Source organism: Nasonia vitripennis, chromosome 2 (genome assembly GCF_009193385.2).
Source record: "Nasonia vitripennis strain AsymCx chromosome 2, Nvit_psr_1.1, whole genome shotgun sequence".
NCBI classification, from domain to species: Eukaryota; Metazoa; Arthropoda; class Insecta; order Hymenoptera; family Pteromalidae; genus Nasonia; species Nasonia vitripennis.
In genome coordinates this window covers 3,357,560-3,373,011 of record NC_045758.1, presented here as the reverse complement: position 1 = coordinate 3,373,011, position 15,452 = coordinate 3,357,560, and the positions used below count along the sequence as shown (strand labels likewise).

General features: G+C 49.7%; 2 protein-coding genes across 11 annotated transcripts in view; one reads left to right on the top strand and one right to left on the bottom strand.

Annotated features, from left to right (window-relative positions):
- LOC100119488 (ELAV-like protein 1) overlaps nt 1–15,452 on the bottom strand; it is a 46,497-nt gene that overhangs the window by 30,217 nt on the left and 828 nt on the right. For 4 of the 9 annotated variants that reach the window (XM_032597240.1, XM_032597243.1, XM_032597244.1 and 1 more), the window contains exon 1: nt 3,268–4,443. The exons of 1 other annotated variant lie outside the window; for it this stretch is intronic. The gene's annotated coding sequence lies outside the window, so the exon portion shown is untranslated. Of the gene's footprint in view, nt 1–3,267; nt 4,444–12,337; nt 12,904–15,452 lie in introns of those variants that run through there. 4 more of the 9 variants (XM_031923572.2, XM_032597241.1, XM_032597239.1 and 1 more) reach the window with 3 other exon arrangements.
- Nucleotides 8,179–11,088, top strand: LOC100119457 (cytosolic carboxypeptidase 6). Of its 2 annotated transcripts, none has more exons than XM_032597233.1 (5): nt 8,179–8,303; nt 8,851–9,367; nt 10,023–10,343; nt 10,414–10,617; nt 10,779–11,088. In XM_032597233.1, exons 1-5 carry the CDS (start codon nt 8,243–8,245, stop codon nt 11,041–11,043), a joined length of 1,368 nt encoding a protein of 455 aa, XP_032453124.1. In that variant the 5' UTR covers nt 8,179–8,242; the 3' UTR covers nt 11,044–11,088. The 2 variants fall into 2 exon arrangements, with proteins under 2 accessions (XP_032453124.1, XP_032453125.1); XM_032597234.1 differs by having other exon boundaries at nt 10,771–10,916.

Genomic DNA, 15,452 nt, shown 5'->3' with positions numbered 1-15,452 from the left:
AGCCGAATCGAGATGGAAATTTGCATTTGGATCGCGGAAAGCTGTGCCGTCTCGATATGACGTAAGGCACAGAGCCGTCAATGAATCGATCTAAAAAACAAACGAGCTCTGGTCGCTTATCGAAACGTGCATCGACGTTGCCGCACATCGGACGCCGTATAATGCAATAACGCTGCGTCAGCTTTGGAATAATTCGCGCGAACGCGGCGGGGTTTTCGAATCCCTGTATACCGGATCCCGAGGCAGAGTCTGTACACCATTAATCTCTCTCTCTCTCTGCAGCGGCGCATCCCTTTTGCCTGTGTGTGTGTGTGTACGCTTTTACAGGCCGATGTTGTCGAAGGGGAGGATATAATAAACGCTGTAAACCATTCCAGCCTGTCTCTCCCCATATACGCGTACTGTTATACGAGAGCCCGAATGAATATGCGGCCTTTTAAAACTGACCGGCCTGAAAATACTCTCGGCGCCGCGATAATGATTGAACAATCGGGTGTGTATTGATTTTTCGAACGGGGTGTTTTTTGCGACGTCGATCAAGAGTTAATTAAAAATAAAATGTTGGACATTTTTTGCACAGAACTACAGCGGTTAATGAGATGGTAGTATAGAGTATGGGCATAAAATGTATATAAAAGGGGAAAAAGACATTATTTGAGGACGACGCGGCGCGTCCGAAGGCTAAACGCGCTGCGCGATCGATTATTATTTACCGATGACTATAGGCTCTTTCAAAGTAGTCTACGTATTGGCATAACGCTATATTTCAGTCGAGAGACAAAGTGCAGAAGCTGGCTCTATATACTCTTTACGCGAGCGAGCGCAGATATATATATATATAGTATATCATAGTTAACGGATTCGCGACAGGTCGTTAAAATAGCCCGACGCGCGCATAAGAATAAAGTTCGTCGATATAAGCGAAAAAATCTCAATCAAAAGAGGCGCACGCAGGTGTGCATAACAAATTTACGCGTTATCAGTCACAGGTGGAAAAAATCGATGCAGCCAGAATACAACTGGAAGAGATAATTATATCGACTCGATAACGCGCGGGAGGACAATGACCCCCGCAGACGAAAAAGCTCCGGCTAAAATAACAGCCCGCGGAATTATAAAACGAGCTCATTTGGTATTAGAGTATCGATCGGCGCTGTATACACAGTATACTCTACACAGGCGAACTATCCATGCAATAAGCACGCTAACGAGCTCTGCATATTATACGCGAAATGAAATCTCAAAAATCCTATACACGCACGGTTTAATCATAACGCAGTTGTTATAGGTTCGGCACAAATTACCGATTCCCCCCCCTCCCCCCCGCCTCCGCGGCAAAACAAGCGCGTGGGCGTGTGTGCGTAAGAACAACAGAGCAGCCGGCTTTTCCAGAGAGCGCGCAATAATGGAATGCAGCTCTCGATGTATATATATAGAGAAGCGCCTCGCTGGCTCGAAATTGTAGACCTTGGGATTTAGGCTAGGGGCGGCGGCGGCGTCCGTGAAGCTGCTCCATTGATTGCTGCGCGCCGGCTGGATCGCGAGAGAATATACACGCCGGTGCTGCAGCAGCAGCGCACCATCCTGGGGGTATATGAACCCCGGCTTTCCGCGCGCGCGACCCTACCCAGAGAGAGAGAGAGAGAGAGAGAGAGCTCCGGACTTTTCTCTCTCGCTCGCTCTCAGCCCCTCGTCATCGTAGAGCAGCGCGCGCACGTTTCAACCCCAAGCGGAGAGAGTGAGAGAGCGACACATGGACCCAGAGAGCCGATCAATACGCGAGCAGCACCAGCGAGCGTTATACCTCCCTCCCCCCCTCGTGCACACACACACACACACACACAGCTATATAATGTTCCAGAGCCTCCTCGGCCCTCGGGCTGGTTGTGTGTATACGTGTACGACTGCTTTTTTGCTTCCCTCTCCCTCTCTCTCTCTCTCTCTCTCTCTCTCTCTCTCTCTCGCTCGTCGCCTCGACATTGCGCGCGAGACTCTCTCGAGTATTCCGGCTGCTGCTTGCTTTGCCCTGTACGCGGAATCATGCGACCGAGATAATCCCGGCGACGAGGAATGCGTTTTGCATATTTGTGTCTATATGGCTGCGACGTCGATGAGATGAGATGCGTGGGCGTGTACGTGTGTTTTTTTTTCATTGGTTACATCTAATTAGAATCTACATCACATAATATATAATATTTTTGTCACACATGTGGATCGAGAATAATTTTGGAGACTCAGTTGTCGTTTTTGTTCATTTTTTTTTTTTCATAGCCTTTATTGTTCATATATAAATGTATTCCAATTTTCAATACCATTGTACAAAATCGTCTTATACTCTATGCATGTTTTATTCAGTCGTAATTTCATTTTCATATATATATCACAATCTAGTATGCAGTGCAGTACACACAATGATCATCAGAGTTCTATGTAAACATCGCTATATCAACCAATATTTAGATAAGGAAAAGCAATAATTAAAAAAGAAACTGAGCATGAACCAATAAAGAAAGTAAATATAAACAAATAATCAACAACTCGTCGCGTTAAAATACAAGCCCGGCGCGGTAAACCGCAGAGCGTCGAAAGGTCAGCGCAGCATCACCGATAAATTTCCAATCGCGTCTCTCCCGCGCGCTTCGTGTATAAATTTCCGCGCGCGCGCACACACACACATACACACACATATACAGGCGTCGGACGAGTCGAGAGAGCATTGATTTTTTATGGGCGCGATGAATCGATGCGCGCGCCCGGCGAAGCCAGCGCCTCTCTTAGCCGCCGAATCTCTCTCTCTCTCTCTGCTCTCGCGCGCATGATCGTCAGAGGGAGACCGCCGCCGCGCAGGGAATCGCGAAAACCGGATGCTGCTGCTGCTGCCACCCCCGAATCGAGATTATTCCGATTGCCCCACCGCGATAGCACACCCCTTTTCTCCCGTTTCGCGCGCGGCGTCTTTCTCTCTTGCTTTAACGCTATATATACCTGTACTGTATGTGCGTGTGTGTGTGTGTGTGTTGTATGATGGTATATGCAAGGCATCGATGTGGTGGGAGGGGGTGGAATGCAAAGTAACCAATCAACGATATAACGATAATGAGGGGATGCAGTGAGTGAATAAAATGTATAAGTCAAAATAGGGAAAACATATCATCGCACAAAATGCATATAGTCGATAATAATAATTAATAATCAATAATCAATAACCAATAATCATAATAATAATGAATAACAAGAAAGAAATGAAAAACAGAAAAAATAACATACCGCTTCGTAAAGATGAAAACTCAGTGGTCGCTGAACGGCGGGCTGACTTTTCGCTCTCTTTCTCTCTTTCTCTCTCTCTCTCTCTCTTTCTCTCTCTCTCTTTCTCTCTCTCTCGTAGGAACGTGCTCGCCTCGTTTTTTTTAATAATAATACTCTTTTACTTTATTTAGCTAATTATTATTATGTATATCGTCCGTCGCTTTACACGTTATGCCGGGCCTCTATATCTATAGTCGCGCGCTTCTAGTGCAGCGTGCCTCTATATATATATATTTATATATATATATATATATATTGCAACTTTTATGCAGCAACAATCTCTCGACAAAGTTATACACGTGCCTCTCTCGCTCTGGACGTCCTATCACAGTCTCGTTATCTCTCTCTATGTGTCTCTGCCTTTCTTCCTACAATAACGTCTCCTCGTCTCTGCAGCTAATTTGTAATATCGAGAGTCTCTTGACCCCCCCTCCCCCTGTGAAAATGAGCGAACAACGTGCGCTGTTTACGCGAGAATCGAGGCGAGGAAAGGACGAGGAGGACCACGCCCTTGTGTATAGCGCTGGCTGCGGCGACGGTGGCGCGAACTCCCGGCTATACAAGCTCTTCTTCTCGCGCAGCGGTTGTTGCTCGTCTTTCCCTCTTGTGTTTTCCCGCGCTCGCACTCCGATATATCGCTGGCAAACCGATGTCCCCTTGGAGCGCTGCTTGCGAGACTTTGGAACAACTTGCTTCTCGGAGAGTCGCTAACAGCAGCACTGGTGCTTGGTAGTTATAGTTATAGCCGGAGAGAGAAAAGAAGGTATTACACGGCGGAAAAACGATAGAGGTGATACGCGGCTTGTGTCGTTACTTGTATCAACTGCGATAAACGAATAGGTCAATCCGAACCCAGAGAGAGAAAGAGAGAGAGAGAGAGAGAGAGAGAGAGAGAGAGAGACAGAGAGAGAAGAAGAAGAAGAACGTATTTACGTTAAGAATTAGAAGATACAACTATATATACTTATATATAAACGAGAACGGAAAAATGAAGTAACGAACGGACGAGCGAACGAACCGAACGAACGGCGAACTGAACGGAAAGATATTATTATAAAATGAAGAGATAATAATATTGCGGGTTTAACGGTATCTACAACGCAATGCCTTTATGTGGTGCGGTAACTAAACTGACGGCCAGCCAGCCGGCGAGGCTCGGCCGGGCCCGGCCAGGGCGGCGCTATCTCCCTCTCGCTCCCTCCCTTCGCGCCGCCGCGCGCACGTACACCCCCCCAGGCGAGGGCTGGGAAAAACGGCGGTGGCGGCGCTCGACGCCGGCGCGCTCCAGATGCCCGCGAGGTGGGGGCTCGATTATCGATTGCGCGCGCGTCATAGCGCACATAGTCATTCACCACGCCAGGCTCGCCAACCTCTTCTTTCCAGAAAAATCTTTGCCGGAATTGCGTTAGGCCGTGAGCGCGCGCCTCGCGGGGACGAATAAATAATGAGCGAGTCGCAACCGAGAGAGAGAGAGAGAGAGAGACAATGACGAATTCGCGCGCAGACTTTTTTTTCCCTCTTCCTAATGACGCTGCGCGATGCCCCGAGGGGGTGCTCTCCGTGCGGGAAATCGGAAGGCTGAACGCGGCGACTCTCGAATCATTATCATGAGGCTCAGCCGCGCGTATATTGATTTCTCATAACCGAGCTGGCTGCTGCTGTGTGCGGAGAGATTTTTTTCCTTTTCACGTTCACGCGATGTTATCGGGGATTTTTATTGCTCGTCTCGCTGTCGAGTGTGTATGTACACCGTCTATTGTGTTTAGGGGATTAGCCAGCGCAGGATATCTCAATTCGAGCTCGGTGACGAACAATCCAAGTACAGCCCGCGCCGCTGCACAATCAAACGCCGGAGTAATAGCGGGTGAGGAGACTCGCGCACATATTGTATTACCGAGAGAGACAGCTGAAAAATTCGAGGCTTGCCCCGAGTATATAATGTGGGTCACGTCTGCATCGTCGCGTTATTTACCTCTCGTCGTAGTATATATTCGAAAGCGCTCGCACGTATAAGCCGGTGTGCGGGTGCCCCCAGGGACGACGACGTGGCGCTCGATAATTTCCTCCGAGGAGCTGGAGAGAGATCTCTCGGATAAGCCTGACTGCCTTTTTTCTGATCGATAAGAACGACTTGTTCGAGCGGCGGTTTGTCGACCCCCCCGCCGGCGTCTATTAACTACTTCACGCGGCTCGGGATCTTGATGTTTGAAAAATTAACGACACCCGCACCCGCGCTTTATCGACGATTTTCCAGCCGCTCGCGCTGTCCGGATATTGTTCGACTTTCGCGTCTGAGAAACGAATAAAAACTACCTGCTATTCCCTTATTCCCAGTTAATCGCGGCGGAGAAAGCGCATCAGCGATAAATTGCAAGAACAACGTTACGTTAACAAGTACGTTCGAAGCCAAAAAAGCCAACAACAGCAGCGTTAAGACCGCAGAGCCCTCCCCGCGCTTCAAAGGATCCATAAATACAGTCTCTTTCTCTCTGGGGTGGATAAGTGGCCACTCGGTCTCGCAGCCTTCCTTTCTCTCTCTCTCTCTCTCTCTCTATCCCCGTGCTATATAGCGCGCGTCAAAGACTGCGAAAAATGAGCTGCCCTCTCGTTGACATCCGCCAAACTCATTAAGCCTCCTCTCTCTCTCTCTCTCTCTCTCTCCTCCTCCTCCGCAGCCAAGTGCGCATGGCCGCGAATTAGCGAAAGAGAGAGAGAGAGAGAGAGAGAGAGAGAGAGAGAGGAAAAAAGGCGTGCACGCAGCGCGAGAGCAGTGCCGGTTCATAGCTATCGATTCAACGGCGCCAAGGTAACGCGTCCAAATGGCCGAAAGTGTCCCCAACGCGAGATAGTGTCTCTCTGACAGTGTAGTGTTCCTCGGCGCAGCAGCTGCGATGTCGGCAGGCGATTCCGGTGGGTATTAATATAAGCAAATTTTCGCCTAATACTACTCTGTGCATGTGTATCGAGAGGACAAGGACCTCGCGCGAAAACAACAGCTAGCGTGTGCAGCTCTCACGTGTCAGGGAGTATAGAGCCGCTGCGGGGGTGCAATTTTCCGGTTGTCCGTACGTCCATCAAAAGCCTGGCTCGCTCTTTAATCGTGCGGTGTGCGGGCCTATATACGTGCGAGAGAGAGAGAGAGAGAGAGGGGGGGATATGCGAGAAGAGAGAAGGAGCTAGCGATAAGGCGAGGCGCATATACACCGGAAGCTTGCGAGTCGCTATCGCGCGGAATCATCATCGCTGCAGACAGCCCACCCCTCTTTCTACTGCCACTGGCACGCGAGATCGACAGCTGCAGATCTCGTTTTCGGAGCGTTATGCATCGTGCATAGTCGTCTCGCTCCGATTTCTGCAAATAATATCGAACAGGGCAAACGTTTTTACGTATACCAATGTTTTACCGCGAGACGGTGTTACGAAGCTGATTTTGCCCTTTACGTCTGACCACACCGAGATTTACTACTTGTGCAGTTCAGTCGAGCATCGATCAGTGCGCAGGATTGCTTTGAGATTTGCTAATTCTGTACGGGGGCGATGGAAGAGAAGCAAAAAAATTCTCTCTCTCTCTCTCTCTCTCTTATAACTGGATAATGAATATGCAGATCGCATGGTTGAATTCAACAAGCGGAGCGTTGTGGCCTCTTGCGTAAAAAATATTTATGCTGCATTCAAATCAGCACGCGACGCTTATATTTCCTCGTATAATATACCTCTATACCCTGTACACATTGTTATTAAAACGAATGTTTATTCTGAATTTATTATACGCGTATATATATCTCCTACACGTCTAGAGACTAATTGCGATGCACGTATTTACGAAATATTTACATCGTTAAAACATTTACAAACGACTGTAGAGCACAGCCGTCGATAGGAAAATTAACAACAACGTTGTCATCATCACTCCGGACAAGAATTTCACCGGTGTGCTTCCGCATAGCGCAAATATTCCTCTGGCGCAACCAACTTTTCCATAACTAGCGCAAAGCGCCGGAGGAAAGAACCCGCGCGTTCGTAGAGCTTCGGTGAGAGAAAGAGCGAGCTTGCACGCGGGGCCCCGATGCGACTGAATCATTGATGCGGAGAAATTACGCGAGAGCCTCGACGTAGAAGCTCATGCCGTTGCGCACGTGTTCTCTATACTTCGTTCGCTATGGTGGTAGTGGTAAAACAACTACGGCTCTCTCTAAAAACTACGGCTGTAATAATTGCCAGAGTGCGCCGGCGTTTATCTCTGTATCACAGCTAGTAGTGTGCGTCTGTGACAGGGGGATGAGCCGAAGGGGTTGCAAGGCTGCACTTCCAGTCGCGAAGGGTATAAGGGTATTGTTGTTTTCAGAGGGATGCATTTCGATCGCGTCTTTTTTTATGCTACTCGGGGGAAGCGGATTGGAATGCGCGCAATGTAGGCAATTACTAGCCGTATATAATTCATCCCGTCGCAATAAACCAACGTCGAACGCTCTCCAATCGATGCTCCAATAAGCGAAAAAGCAAATCCCTCGATCGCTGCACTAACGAAGCAATAAATCAGGCCTAAAATCAGCACTCGAAGGCGCAGCAGCGGCAACTGATCGGCGAACCGCTGCGCGCCGCCGGCACACGAGTCTTGATAGAAGTCGTGCTATATAGACGCCAAGAGAGAGAGAGAGAGAGAGAGAGAGAGAGGCGTATCGCACACGCGAGTGGCTGATCAAACGCCGCGGCACTTGTGCACAGCTACAATGCGATGATGCATCACGTGTCAGTGTCTGCGCTCGTGCAACCACGCGAACCAAAGGGGTGAGAGAGAGAGAGAGAGAGAGAGAGAGAGAGAGAGAGAGACTGTTGATCTCCCGCGCGTGAGGTAGGGAAAACCGCGGAGTAGAGCGCAGCCCGTGAACTCGCGGCCTTCTCAGTCCTAGTCCACGAGCTCCGCGGCGAGGGTCCGATGTCGTTTCAGCCCGAGGGCAGGGATCCGCTCGAGCACACCAGTCTTTATCAGCGTGCCGGTTCGATCACATATCTCTTATTGCGCTTGAATTCGCGTTGTATCGTAGCGCAATGAAACGCCGTTAATTTCCAAGCTTCGACGTTATTTTTAATTGCTCTTGCGATTTCGCAATTAAATTTTCCAATAAAATATAATTATCTCGCTAACGAGACCCGCAGTGACTTTTAATCCAACGTAACAATTGTGCGCGCTGAGTATACGTAGCAATTCGAGCTAGACTTTTTATGTAATATCCCGTATACGTAAAAAGTGTCTGCCCTTCTAGTGCGTCTATTTGCGGCGCGGATTTTTTGAAAAGTTTCTTCCGCCACGGGCAATACTTTGCGAGAAAGAGAGTGAGCCGAAACTTCTAGGGGTTTAATGAGGTTGCGAAAACCCACTCCGCATCTGCATGCGAATATAGACTGGCCCGTTAGAAAAAAACGAGTATACGAGAGGAAAATTCCAGCCGGCCTCGTTAAGCGACGCTACATAATATACGCTCACTTTGTAGCATTAATTATAAAATAGTGGAAAAAGTTATGACAATTTTTTTCACCCCACAGACAGCGAGGACAGCGACGCGGAGGGAGGACTGGGTAACGTCAACAAGCTGGTGATCCGACCTCCCGGACACAGCGGAAAAGCCAAAAAGGGTCACCTCTGCTTCGACGCGTCCTTCGAGACGGGAAACTTGGGTCGCGTCGACCTGGTCTCGGAGTTCGAGTACGACCTGTTCATCCGACCCGACACCTGCAGCCCACGGCTCAGGCTCTGGTTCAACTTCACGGTCGACAATGTCCGTTTGGACCAGCGGGTCATCTTCAATATCGTCAACATCTCCAAGAGCAAGAATCTCTTCAGAGATGGCATGACTCCGCTGGTGAGGAGCACCAGTCGACCCAAGTGGCAGAGGCTGCCGCTCAAGCAGGTCTTCTACTACAAGTCAGCGCAGCACCAGGACCACTATGTGCTCAGCTTCGCTTTTGCCTTCGACCGCGAGGATGAGCTGTACCAGTTCGCTCTGACTTATCCCTACTCGTACACTAGACATTTGGGCCACTTGGACAATCTGAGGATTAAGTAGGTTCCAAACTGTTCGTAAATACGTAAGCTTTGCAACAAACTGCATCTGATAGGTGTATTGGTATTTAGCCTGGTTAAAGTTGGAGATAACGTTTCTTTCGGGCCGAGTTACACTAGTCGTGCTAAATAAAGTTTTTTGGTGGAAATTCGAACTAAACCGGTACTACACACACGAGCGCGGTGGAAAAAGTTAAATTAAAAAAATCAACCTTGTACATCAGCTGTAGTGAACTCGATCGAGGCGCGATGTACCAAAAAAAACGAGCTTGTAGTCTGGCCTATACAAAGTTTTCTGCAGTGTTGAAAAACACACATAAAATAGAGATAAAAGCAAACTATACAAAGAAATAAAATTGAAGTAGGCATCGTAACTCGGTTTGATGAGGTCGTTCCTTATTCAGACGAGTGTATACCACTGCACTAATAATGCATAATATACACGTTGCAAGTGTTTTAGTTTGTGTATAGCTGAAGTTCTAGAAGACTTTCTCTCTCTCTCTCTCTTTACACTACGATTACTTCCGCATACATCGCTAGTAATGGGCACAGTTCGTAAAGTAGACTAGAGTAATCAACAACGCTTCCTTGCCGCAATCAATCAAACAGCTTGCACACAAACATTACCACAATCACTATACTCATATTCCTACAGGTCGCCGGCGGTGAAGCGCGAAACGCTGGCCAGCTCGATTCAGAAGCGGAAGGTCGAGCTGCTGACGATAACGACGGAGGACTCGAGGACGAGCGCGAACTCGTCGAGTCCCAACGAGCCGGCGGAACAGCAGCGATCGCGTCGAGCAGTCGTGATATTCGGACGAGTTCATCCCGGAGAGTCGCCCTCGTCCTTCGTTTGCCAGGGTCTTCTCGACTTTCTCGTCAGCGCTCATCCCATAGCCAAGGTTCTGCGGGATTACGTCGTCTTCAAGGTCGTGCCTATGCTGAATCCTGACGGGGTGTACCTCGGGAACTACCGGTGAGTATAGAAATCAATCGATATTCGCGTGTACTATTGGTTAACGACTAACTTTTTTCATTCTCCGCAGATCCACGCTGTTGGGAATGGACCTGAATCGCTCTTGGAACAGGATCTCCGATTGGATCCATCCGACGTTAAGCGCCGCTAAAACTCTGCTGGAATCGCTCGACAAAGATCCGAACGTCCCGCTGGATTGCGTACTCGATCTCCACGCGCACACGAACGCCACCGGGGTTTTCGTCTACGGGAACACCTACGACGACGTGTACAGGTATACTTATATCGAAACAGTCGCAATGCTGCGCATAACCGCGTGTAAAAGAGACGCGTTTCATAGTCCCCTTGTGTTATTTCAATAGAAGCGATAGATTATTGTCGTTAGAGTCTAACGAGTAAAACTTTAAAACGTTAAGGAATAATCAAGGCTTTCAGGTACGAGCGTCACATAGTCCTGCCGAAGCTATTGGCCCAACTGGCCGAGGATTACGAGCCGAGCAACACGATGTACAACCAAGACGCTCATAAGGAGGGAACCGCGAGACGATACCTCTGCTCGATATTAAGCGAAGCCGTTAACTGCTATACGCTGCACGTATCCATGCACGGCTACACGCGCAAGGGGACCACCGAGATTCTGCCCTACACCGAGGAGAGCTGTATCCTCTTGAAAATTCGTTCGAACAAATCAATCGTGTGAATTTATCTCTCTAATTGGATCGGGGCCGTAGGTATAGCCTTAACAAGAAACAGATTACAGGGTCGGCAGAAACTTGGCGCGAGCGCTGCTCGAGTACTACAAGCTAACGGGCTTAATTCCATCGGGACTTCCCGATCAGCCGTCGAGCAAACGGGGCAGGCAGTCGAGGCAGCGTCACCGCGCACCCCGAGAGCCGCGACCCAGAACGGCAAGGACACCGGCGCCCCTGCACTTGGCCAGCATTCACGAGTGAGATGAATATATATATATATATATATATATATATATTTTTTTTTAATAATGTTTATTACTAATTAATATTTCAGAACTTTCAAGCTCCCGCGCGGCCTGCGCTTGCACATAACGAAATTAGCTCGTCCCACGCGTACCGTGCATTATTAAAGAGCGCACTCGTATTTCCCTTTTCGAACGCGTCGCAGCATGGATTTCCTATAATTGGCGTCCGACGTCGCGTAGAAATATAAAAGCCGCGCCGCGCGGTGAATGCTCAAAGATGAAAAATCGATTTCCGAGTTAATACGACATCTTTGACGTCAAAGCTCCGCTTCACCCCCAAGTAAAGCGCGCGGGCTTCCGGTTAAATAGTTGAAAAGTCAAAGTCTCCCATCAGAGGCCCATAAATAACGCCAATAGTCCATACACCCACCCACTCTCGCTAGTGTCGACGCACATCGACACATTTGCACAGCCTGTACAGTAGCGCACGCACAACTCCATCTCTCTCTCTCACTCGCAGGTATTTCCGGGTGGAGGCGTCGGCGGCGGGGGAGGAGGAGGAGGAGGAGGAGCCCGTAGCAGGGCCGGCAGCGGCGGCTCGATCGATGAGCGGGAGCCGCGCGGGCGTCGCCGGCGCTCCTCCTCGCAGGCTCCGCAGTCCTCCCGGCGGGCAGGAGCTACCGGTGGCGCAGGAGCCCAAGGAGCCCAGTCTCAGCATCATCGACTTCAATCAGCTGACCAGGGGAGGCCTCGACCTGGCCACCGGAAGAGCGAAGCCCAGCGTGATTGCGCCGGGTAACAAACGCCGGCCATCGCCCAAGCGCAAGCTCCTTCGTACGGCCATAGGCACCGGGAAGTCATGATTCGCACTTTTTACATCTCTCTCGCACACATGCAAGCGCTCTGCACTTATACACACATACTCGGGTATGGTACTTGGGATCAATAAATCGCGTGCGCGGATGCGATTTTTTCTCCTCTCTTCTTTTCGCACTTTTCTCTCCGCGACGCGATCTTGTATTTTACGTATACAGTTTGATAATACATGCCTACGTACCTGATTAAAATCGTTTACGTATACGGTCCGAAGCACGAGGTATATCCGTAGGAGGTTGAGCGAGCCCCGAAGAAATCGGGAGTTTGATTAATTCGCGCCTTTCGTCCGTCCTCTCTCGGGCGCATGCGTCCGACTACTCGTACAGCGCGCTCCTGTATACGCTGATAGTAGCTGAGAGACGGCGTTGTATACACACAGGGAGGGGGGGGGCGGTTGCTTCTTCAAGAGTTCGTTTCTCTCTTCCCCAACTAAGTATGTGCTCGTTATGATACTTCCAACACGCACCGAGGACAACAACTCGAAAAGGAGTACTGTAAACAAGTCGCGCGCTGCGGCAGCGTGCGTGGGTGTGTGTGTGTGTAAAAAGATAAGGAAACCGGGAACCGAGGAAAGGAAACCGAAGGAATAACAACAAAGTATAGCGAAAGAAGGGAAGTAAAGACGGCGGACAAGCTGCGCGCAGGCCGGTTCGCTTCTAGCCCTAGGCTCGAGGGAACTGATCCGGTGCCGCTCGCGCGCAAGCCCGGCGCTGCTTTTCCCTACTCCTCTCGCTGCCTCTGCTGCTGCTGCTGCTGCTCTTCTCTCATCCCGGCTGCTGCTGCGCGCAGCCTCCCCGAAAAGCGATGGAGCGCAGGGGCCGGGCTCTCTCTCTCTCTCTCTCTCTCTCACACACACACACACACACTCTGCGAAGACGTGTAGGTGCGCCGATGTGGCCGCGTCGTGGTGGTTCGGATTTTTCTCTCGCTGGGCGACGAGGATCCTTGCGATTTTCCATATACTTTTGTTTGCCCGGCTCGAGAGAAAGAGATATTCTTTTGAGAGGCGACGCCGGGCGAGAGGGAAGAGCTTTTTCGGAGGGCGAGCTTTTCATTAGCCGCGCTTGGGCGTATAATTTGACTCGAGAGAGAGAGAGAGAAGGGGGAGAGAGAGAGAGAGAGAGAGGAGGGGGAGACGAGTGCGATCCGTTGTCTCAACGCGATTGATATTAACTCTTAATTTTCGCGAGAAGAAAAAAGTTTATACGTTGAATGAATAATTCGCGTTTTCCCTCTCTCGTATGATTTTCCATCCGAGAAATCCTCACGTACGCTGGAGTACCTATGGTATCTATTTTCTACCACTCTTGTTGATTCTCTCTCTTCTCTCGATTCCCGCCTCAACAACTACCTCCCTCTCTCTCTCTCTGCCGGGCAATTTGCATGCGCGCGAGGGCCGCGAGCGTTTTGAAAAATAAAATATCGCGGAATCGGAAAATTCCCTCTCGAGAGCTTGAAAAATACGCAGACGATATCGACAACTGCATTTCCAACCGAATTTACAACCGCGTGTGTATACGCATAACTTTTATACAGCGGATGATCCATTAAAAATTTCAATCTCGCCCTCGGCCAGCTCGACTCGAGTAATTTCCTCCTTCGCGCAAAAGTCGGAGAGAGAGAGAGAGAGAGAGAGAGAGTGACTCCGCCCTCCGTACCGTCATATCCGAATTGCGCATCCTCCAACGAGCGCGCACACGCCTTTAGACGCGAGAGCGACCCTTTCGCGGGGCCGCATCCCTTCGATCTATTTTTCTCCGCCAAAACATGTACACGGATATTATTATTATATTCCGCTAAGTGAATGCCGAGAGAGGATCGTTATCCCGTGTGGCGAATTAAATCGAGATACAGTCGCGGACGAGACTCGACTGCTAAACGGGGAGGGCGAGACGCTCTCTATCGATACGGGGTCTGCGTATGTTTTTTATCCGACGGCGTTTATATGACGTATCGTTTATTTAGTCGGCGTTTTTTTTCTTTTTCACTTTCGCGGGATTTTCGTGCGCGCGAATGGCTCTGGGATTTGGGTGAATGACGGCTGCCGCAAGAGTGGGACGAGGCTCGGGTGAAACGATTCTCTTTTTTTTTTTTGGCTTTGTTTTGATCGGTTTTTGAGTGGTTTGCGACGTGACTGTTTTTCGAAGTTTCATGTGTGTACCTCAATTTACATGTTTCTCTATGTAAAATTTATGCCTACAACGAGAGTTACCATTTTTTGAACTACAACAATTTTATAAATATTTTACGAGAATGTTTATCGGAAACAGTAATTATACAAAGTTTAACGCAGTTATGTAAAGCATCAGCCAAGGTTGTTTAAACGTAATAAAAGTTTTTATGAAAAAAATAAGGCCTTTGAGTGACTACATCAAAAATCCCAGCCGACCCGCACGACGATAATTCAGCCCGTCGCACAATAAATAAACCATGAGCTCGAAACATCAAGAGTTCGAAACAATCAGTCTCCCGTCCCGGCCGCCGAACGAACCATAAACACACACACAGAACCATCAGCATCGACGCGGAGTTACGCAATTTCAATAATGGCCCCTCCCGCAACAGCATCCCATAAAGCATGAAAAAAGCTCTCGAGAAGAGAGCTTCCTCCATCCGAAATTTCGCGCGCTTCCCGCGTACACAAGTCCCAGCAGCGCAACGACGTCTATCCTATACCTATATAGCCAGTCACACGTATAACTAGCTCGAATCTCTCCTGCATCCCAGCGTCGATTCCGGGCCGGCTGCAGAGAGCAGCCCTGCTCGCACTGGTGGGGATGTGCTGAGCGAGAGAGAGAGAGAGAGCTTTTCGCTTTTCGCGCGCTTGCTTCGGGGTTGGTCGAGAGCAGGGCGGTGGTCGTTGAACCAACTCGTGCACCGCGCTGCGTGGAGCCGCTGCGCGCCAAGTAAATATCGGCGCACATAACCCGGCGCTGCACGAGCCTCCCTCTCCCTCCCGCTCTTGCCTATACCTAGTGTACACATATATTGCGCGTGTATAGCATACAGCCCGAGCAACGTCTTCCATTTTCTTTTAAATTCGCTGTAATTCCGCTACAGAGGGGCCCCTCCCTCCTCTCCCTCTCTCTCTCTCTGTGCGCACGTTAATCAGGCGAGTATCGATTTTGCGCCGCGCGGTCCCCGACGACGAATTCGCTGAAACAATCCCCCCCCCCCCCATCGCCGAGTCGTCGTCGCCGCGATGATCGAACTCTCTCCTGCATATTTTAATGCCCGCGAGATGCGTATCTCTCTCTAGGAAAATTTATGCCGGCGATAAGGGCTACGCGCGAAGG